The sequence below is a fragment of the Crassostrea angulata genome, chromosome 1 (assembly GCF_025612915.1).
Source record: "Crassostrea angulata isolate pt1a10 chromosome 1, ASM2561291v2, whole genome shotgun sequence".
NCBI lineage: Eukaryota > Metazoa > Mollusca > Bivalvia > Ostreida > Ostreidae > Magallana > Magallana angulata.
This window is the reverse complement of record NC_069111.1, coordinates 55,215,331-55,224,246: the sequence shown is the minus strand read 5'-3', so window position 1 is coordinate 55,224,246 and position 8,916 is coordinate 55,215,331. Positions and strand designations below refer to the sequence as shown.

Sequence of the window (8,916 nt, the reverse complement as noted above, 5' to 3'; positions counted from 1 at the left end):
ATGCTTACAAATTATCATAGAAACCGGCTCTTGTCCATTCACGGGACGCTGTCTACACGTAGTTATCTCTATCCAAGCGAGAAAACAACATATACAATCCCCCCTTTTTTGTGTACTCACTTGTACTTACTGTTGTATGAATAGTAAGTGGTACCAGAAAAATGAGTCGAAACATTAATATCGATTCAAAAGGGTATAAAACACGACTTAGGAAAGACCCTGCCAGACTAAATGATGGGAGCAATAACAACTGCGTTGGTGCTCTTTGTCTTTTTACAATTAGCAAGTAATGCAGTTGTATCTTGTATTTCAATTAATATTCATTTTAAAAATCTTAAATTATCATAAATAATCAGAATTTCGTTAGTTTCTGTTAATTGTAACTGTTGCTGCTTGCTATTATAAATGAAGTGTGTGGTTTTTTTTAATGAACAAAGTGTTTAGTTACGGTATTATTTGGTTAAAGTTTATTTTCTTAAAACATTTGTTAGAATTTATCATCAAAATTGGAAAATAAAATTTTTCCTTGAAAAAAACTACTGTTATTTTTTTCTTTTAGAATGCAGTAATGTGTGCAAATTTGGCGCTCTGACTGACCGCTATGGAGTAACGGTGAAATGTGTCCACAAGAACGGGTGTCCTGATGGGTTTTACTGCGAAAGAGAATTTTGCTGCGCGGGTAGGTTTTTTTTAATCACTTAAAAAAAGAAGTTATTGAATAGAGTTTATATTAAGGGAGACCATGTTGACTACATAAATGAACGTTTTTCCTTTTCTATAGAAAACGTATTTGTAATTGTAAAATATAAAGAAATAATAAAAATGCTTATTATATTTTTCTTCTCTCATTTCGTCTTCTATTAAAATCATATGCTATTTCAACAGATAAATCAAAATGATCAAATTATGATTTTATTTTCAGATTAAGATAAATGCTGACAGAATGAATTGTAGAATAACTTAAAAAAACGATGCGTATAATACAGGATTACAAAAACTATTTTCCTCAAAGGCCAAGTTTTAAGTGTCCTTTTTTCTACATTTTTTTAGCGCGAAATCCTTGTTCGTATAGTACTCCATATTTGACCACGAATGGCGCACTCTTCAAATGTTCCAAGGAAAAGTGTCCATACGGCTTTAGTTGTACTGACACCTGGAAAATCAAGGTCTGCTGTCCAGGTGAGTTAAAAGAAAAACAGCCATTTAGATAACCGAAATAACTGTGCAACAAATTTACATCTATCTAGAGAAAAAATTTTGCCATCTAATAAAAAATTCAATGAATCACATTGATTCATCTCTATTTGTTTGGATTTAGGAGGAAAATTGTGCACTAGTACTATTAGACTCCAATTAATATCCCAGCCTCTTTTCCTCTTCTTTTTAATAGAGCCTAAAAATAAATGTCCTCCTCCGGAACCCTGTCGAAAGAGGCGATTCTGTACGGTAGAGCCTAAACTGGAACAAACCAAATACGGGCTCTGCCAGACCGGATGTACATACAAGTGTACCTGTCCCAAACCGCCGGTCTGTCGACGCCCCCACTCCTACTGCACGGTATCCTATAGGTACATCAACATCTACGGGGGCAAGCGCTGTATGGTCAGGTGCAAGTATTCATGTCGACTACCACCTGTACCGAAATGTCCAACCTATACTGGGGAATACGGAAACCTGTGTCACCCAAAGTACACTTACGCCACGGTCTACGGAGGCAGGTACCCCACCAAGTGTAAACTTGAGTGTAGCTGTCCACCCTTCCCAAAGTGTCCTGCCTACCCCCCCGTATACGCCAATTACGGACAACTCTGCTACAGGCGCTATATCTATAAAGATATTCACGACAAGAAGTGTGCTGTCCAATGCCGAACCATCTGTGCCTGCCCACCCGCTCCAAAATGCGAGATCAAGTACCGTGGATATTTGAGGTATTGTCCCAGGATCTACAGCTACAAACGCATCAACGGCAGGAAGTGCCCCGTCAGCTGTGTGTCCAAATGTTTCTGTCCTCCTCCACCACAGTGCCCAGACCTGAAGTACTACAACCAATTCAGCCTCTGTCGCCACGTTTATGAATACGAGATGCGCCATGGCAAACGCTGTCCTATCAAATGTAAAGTGAAGTGCGGATGTCCCCCTGAACCAAAATGTCCAAAGGCGTATTCCAACTACGAAAATTACTGTTCTCCCGTTTACACGTACAGAGACTTTGACGGCAAGAAGTGCCCTGTCAGATGCGACCTCACCTGTAGATGCCCACCCTTCCCGAAGTGTCCGGTCAACAGGTACACCGGCGGATACAAGGGACTCTGTAGACCAGTGTTCTCTTACAAAGACATCCACGGCAAGAGGTGTGCTGTGTCTTGCAGGAATATCTGCCGCTGTCCACCGGTCCCAAAATGTCGCAGGAAGTACCGAGGCTATGTGGATGTATGCAAGCCCTACTACAAATATAAAGAAATCCACGGCAACAAATGTCCAGTGAGCTGTAGCTATAAATGTAAATGTCCGCGTATTCCAAAATGTCCCTCTCTCGAGAAATATGGCGAGTACTCCCACCTATGCCAGAGAGTTTACAAATCCAAGAACATCCACGGCAACTTTTGCCCCATATCTTGCCACATTAAGTGCAAATGTCCGCCTCTCCCTGAGTGTCCAAAGATGAGAGAAATCGAGCGTGGTGTTTGCAAGCCTCACTATACCTACCAGGAAATCCATGGAGAGCTTTGTGCTATCAAGTGTGTGGAGAAATGTTCCTGTGACCCTAAACCCGAATGTCCAGACATTAGCAAAGAGAACGCGCACCTGTGTCGAGTACGGTTCCTGTTCACGAAGCCCAAGTACGGAATCAGCTGTCCCTACAAGTGTATTGTGGAGTGTCGCTGTCCTCCTTTACCGGAATGTCCTGCTCTTCCTCCTGCTTACGACAGCATGCAGGACCTCTGCTACCACGACATTAAATACGATTCCTTCCATGGAAAGAGATGTGCTGTTTCATGTGATGTCAAGTGCCGATGTCCCCCACTACCCAAATGTCCCACGAAGTACGCTAAAACATGCCACCCCGTCTATAGTTACAAGTCTATCAACGGTTTGATTTGTGCTGTCGATTGTAAACTGAAGTGTAAATGTCCAAAACCTCCAAGATGTGCTCCCACTACTTACCATTCTGAGTACGGAAGACTGTGCACAAGACAGTTTGTCTACGAGACATACCATGAAAAGAGATGTCCAGTCAAATGTATTACAAAATGCCACTGTCCGCCCTTCCCAAAATGTCCGGTAGTCAACAGGAAGCTGTGCCAGCCGACTTACGAATACAAGGTCCTGAATGGATTGACTTGCGCCGTCAAGTGTAACGTCAAGTGCAGATGTCCTCCGGTACCTGAATGTCCGACCATGCCAACATACGCAGGCTCGTCTAGATACTGCAAACCGAAATACCTGTACAAGCGTATCTATGGAAACCGCTGTCCGGTGAGATGCGTACCTGACTGTTTCTGTCCACCACCTCCCACCTGTCCAGAAATCTTGGAGTCGGATAAGCATTTGTGTACACCGAAGTTTACGTACAAACAGATTGGTTCCCTGTCTTGTCCCATCAAGTGTGAAGCCGTGTGTCATTGCCCACCCCCTCCTCTCTGTCCTTCCTTGGAAAAACACGAAACGTACGGCGCACTGTGTCACCCCGTGTTCAAATACAAGATGGTCCACAACAAGAAATGCGCCATCGCCTGTGACATGGAATGTACCTGTCCACCATTGCCTAAGTGTGAAAAATACAAAGAGTATGATAACCTATGTAAACCCGTCTACCAATACAAGACCATATTTGGCAAGGTATGCGCAGTGCGTTGCGTCAGGGTGTGTCACTGTCCACCCAAACCCAAGTGTCCCCCGGTAAAGACGGATGTTGGGTACCAGGGCTTGTGTGTCCCTGTGTACAAGCACAAGGCCATCCATGGACTCACCTGCCCGATCAAGTGTACCCACAAATGCTACTGTCCCCCGTCCCCCAAATGCCCGCCCATTCCTCGCTACAAGAAGTACACAGGTCTCTGTCAGCAGGTCTTCACTTACAAGTACGTCAATGGTCGACAGTGTCCCCTCGGCTGTAAACTGGACTGTAAGTGTCCCCCCAAACCTGTGTGTCCCCACCCAGACGAATACTGCACTGTCCAGTATAAGTACGTGAGGATCGGGAAGAAGAGGTGCCAGGTGGGATGTAAGTACTCGTGTCACTGCCCGGAGCCCCCACAGTGCACCAACCACCCCCACTGCGACGCCAGGTTCGTGTACAAGATCATCCACGGACAGAAGTGCGCGGTGGACTGCGCATACGACTGTAAATACGGCCTGCAGAAGTAGAGACAGTCTCCTCAGTTTGTGTAATATATGTGTACATGGAATAAAGCCATTCACATTGATGTCCACGTGTGCTCTTTCCTTCTCTTTTTCTTTGTCCTTATTTATTTCTTATTAATGTAAATAGAATCGGTAAGAAAGTGGGCCCACAGGATTGTAAGTATGCAGGAATCATTGGGATTTAAATGTCTATAGCCTCGAAATGCTCTGGCTCAAACAAAAATTGACAACTCAGATATTATAAGGTCTTTTTCATGAGAGTTCTTGTACAAGTATATTCCTGCTATATTAAAAAAACTTACACGCTTTCTGAAAAGGGTCATGAGGAGTAAATCAAAATATAGTTGTATTATATTAAATTTTCACATGTTAATGCATATCAATTTCAATGCAGTTATATTGTTTAATTTAATTTTGTATCATAGTATATGCACACTGTTTTCTGTTCTTATTGCTAGTAATACACTAGCAATAAGAACAGAAAACAGTGTGCATATACTAGAAGCTGAAATCAATAACGACAAATTCAAACATTTTCAATAGTTCAACAAGTTATATCAACAAACATTTAAACACAATTTTTTTTTTAAAAACACCAGCAGGATTTGTAACCAAAACACAAATCCAGCACGAAACCAGTGAGCCAAGAGTGACTTTGGACCTTTTTTTTTCCTTCCAAAAAAAAAATTTGAAAAAAGTATATCACTCGCTATCTCTGGGTCACCTCTATCTTTTTTTCTAAAGCGCAGCAAATTTTATGTTGAAATATGACATCTTTACACTTTTCAAATTCGTTGAGATTGAACCAGAAGAAAACAAAATCATTTGAAAACAGCTTTAAATAAGTAGGATTTTGCATCAATTGCGTTGTGTTGCTATAGTCAGCCCCATATTATGATAAAACCGTTTGCATTTTAAATATCTTTCTACCTATTCCACTTCCCGAAAAAAACTAAATAAAAATAATATTCGAATAACGTGCAAAATAAATTGATGACATTTTCACTCTCCCTGTTCTCCCAGATTCCTGACCATTCTACATCTTTACCACTTTCTGTACAATTATTTTTATCATAATAAAGCAGTGAATATAACATTGTTTACCACTCATGGGTAATAATGAGGCGAGTAACTCTAAATTGTAAATATGTGATATTGAATCCAGAATCTTCATTATATTTGGAGGGTAATTACATATCGTAGTAAATTATTCAACATACATACGTCGGATCGCATTATAATGCAATTTTTTCGTTGTCATTTTCCCCCTGTAGCCTACTATTCTATATATAACGCTAGTTATTGCAAATATAATTATCTGTCATAACTAGGATCATTCACATTTTTACATTAAATGTTCTTACTGACGAATTGGTCGATACTGCTATAAACTTCTGTCTTTAGAGATTATAGAGACGTTTTGTTACATGTACAGTTAAGAAGAACCTGCCAGATGTGTTTCATCTTTTGACCTCTGTATGCAGGAAATGAACAGCATCTGTGGATTCTTATTAACCTCTTTTTCTCGGAATAATAATGCTTCGGGTATCATCTGATATAAGAATTATCTAATTTAAGACATCGTGTTTTCAATACTACAGTAGGTTTTCTCGCACTCTTGCGCAGTAGCGTTACATGCAAATGGCCGATAACATTAATATTCATCAAACGTGTAGCAAAGTTTAGAGACAAATAACTAAAAAAAGAACATGGTTTACGGGCTTAGAGTTTGTAAAGCGTTTAATTATAAGGAGCATGATGTATATTTTTACTAAAACTCATGTCAAAAAATTTACTCCAAATGCGCCACATATACCTTTAAACAATTACAAACATATTATAGTATTGAATTAATGCCAACACTAGACCCGTCAAACCTACATTTCACTTTGTCGTTAACCAATAGTAGATGACTCCAGAAATTTCAGCCCCTACCCTTGAACACTTGTATATTTGAATAATGAAATTTGAATTCCACAGTGCGGTTCCTGGGTGCCTACGATTCCGATGATTTAGCTTTATTTTTCCCCGGTGTTTTATGATAAAGTTAGTGAATAGATGTATACAGATTAAGGAATTATAAAAAAAAAAGGGAAAAAAAAGAGAAGGTATTGTTAGGAAACGTGATATGCATTGGTAAAGTGGGAAAAAAACAATAAAAATATTGATATCTATGCATGCACATAGATTATTTACACTATACTTGTGTTATCATATGCCAAAAAAAAATACGTTCAAATACATTAAATTGCTCCCAGAAACAGTATTGTGACTGTGATATCTTTGCAGGTGATTCATTTATTCTCATTGTTTATCTTGCTTCAATTACGCTATAAAAAGCACTCGAAATGATAATAGATGAATTTAAACCATTTAGAGTTGAAATATTAAAGCATGACGTTTTTTCAAACTCTATATAGGTTTGGTGTGATTTGCAAAAAGTAAAAAGGTCCTTGCATGTTAAACTTTCGGAACCCCAAAAGAAGGAAAGAACAACAACAACTTCTCATCTGTCTGATGAAATACATGGAACGGAGTCCTTAATGCAATCATCAAATTACAAGACAGTACTGGTGTTTACAGATAGATTTTCCAACAAATCGAACACATTATGCAAAATCTGACTCATGCTGCATTGTTTGTTCCAAATTAATGACATGTTTTCTCAGAAAGTTCAAACGTTGGTGGAATTTACGTCTTCGTCATAATGAAACCAGAACTTACACTTTAACTTATAAAAGTTTTTAAAACCAAATATAAATGAAAACTTAACAGCATAAAACATGTAATTAATGTTATGCTTTGTTGATTTTAGGATCAATATAAGTTCTTCTCGTTACATATCTAATGTAACATATAACATTTTGTTTTTATTGTATTCTCCATGAATATACACAAAACTAATATCCACTAAGTGTCCAGACATTATTATCTATATGTATTATGAATAAGTTTACTTATCAAATATGAATATAGGAACTTTTAATTTCTTATAGTTATTCTTATTTCCGTTGCCACAATCAACAAGAGGCCCATGGACAACATCGTTCCCCTGAGCAACAATGATCATAATGAAATCAGCTTTATGGAGTCATATATAACAAATATGAAGACAATGTAGTGAATAAATTCTGTATTAAAAAAAATCTAATTTCCCAACATCACATATTGAGCATTGTAGTTCTCAAGAAGATCTTAAACAACTGTTCATATATGTGATATAAACCTACATCAAACTTTGGAACCATTGTGGGGGCCAAGAATTGATCAGGGGCCATAGTTTAAACAATATGTCAAAATGCTTGCATACAAGTAAAACCATATACTAAGTATACCAGTAATAAAATTTGATTTCTTGAGAATGATTATTTTTTTCCTTTTAAAGAAGATGGGTGAATAAGGCGTGTAAAATGCCCATTTGAGGAATAATTAGATACTGCAAAATTAAAACATCATTTAATCTAGATCTGATACTTTTAAAAACAATGATTAAAAACAATGTATATTTAACGTGACATCGGTTTGTAACCCTTCAAAATTTTAAATACTTGCATTAGGTTGATTTAAACTGGCGTATGCGTGTCAAAAGCTCCAAATATTGTCATTTTTATAACTTCAATGCCTTTCTTTTATAGAGTGGGTCTGAGCTCCATATTTTTGTCATAGTCTAAATGCAGGTTAATGGAATTTAAACCGATTTTAATCAACAAAAATGTGGAGAGATGACCCACTATACTTTAAAAATGTCATTTTGTAGCCCAACAATTGAACGTTATAGAAAAATAATGCCGTAATATAAGTCCGTAAATTCGTGGCCAATGTCTCATATAGCATTTAAACAACGCACTCTATTGTGAATGAAATGGCTCAGTGGTTAGAGCACCGAACATTTTGTAACTGTATAGAACTTGGGATTTTAGGTTTTGGGTTTGATGCCACTAAAACTTAAGGATTTATTATTTTTTTAATCGTTTTTTTGTAATATTTCAAACTGAATATAGTTGGAAATTATCCTTTTGTAAACTTGTATTATAACATATCAAATATATTTAATTGAAAAAAAATGTTAAATTTTAAGTTGTATTTTACGGCTAAACCAAATAGACAGTTGCGCCCTCTTCTTCCCCCATCTTCTTTAATCCCTAATGTGGCTCCACCCCTACCCTGAAGATTAGGATTTTGAAAAATTTAAATCTACACTATCTGAGTATACTTTCACAAGTTTCAGCTTTTCTAAACATTTTTGGGAGTTGATTTTAATCAACTCTTCTATGCAGTTACTCAGACAAACCGAAAGAGAAACAGTGTTTGGACCTCAGCACAAATCATTGCTGCTGACAAAACTTAGTTCTTGAAAATAATTGATAAATTCGATGTAATGTATGCTAAAGCATTGTTTTTCAAGGAAACTTATTTATAAATACCTTGAAAATAGTCAAATTTTAAATGGTACGAATAATTTAAATATTTTTTAGTCGTATATATTCCTACGCCAGAGTTCAATATAGTCTCGTTCAACTCGACGCTCGGCTGTCTCCGTAAATCCTTGTC

At 37.6% G+C, this 8,916-nt stretch overlaps 1 protein-coding gene across 1 annotated transcript; it reads left to right on the top strand.

Moving 5' to 3' along the window:
• Positions 1-207: 207 nt before the first annotated feature.
• LOC128168942 (NF-X1-type zinc finger protein NFXL1-like) lies at positions 208-4,428 on the top strand. The gene is made up of 4 exons (XM_052835112.1): positions 208-286; positions 560-679; positions 1,051-1,179; positions 1,391-4,428. Exons 1-4 carry the CDS (start codon positions 232-234, stop codon positions 4,366-4,368), a joined length of 3,282 nt encoding a protein of 1,093 aa, XP_052691072.1. The 5' UTR covers positions 208-231; the 3' UTR covers positions 4,369-4,428.
• Positions 4,429-8,916: the final 4,488 nt, after the last annotated feature.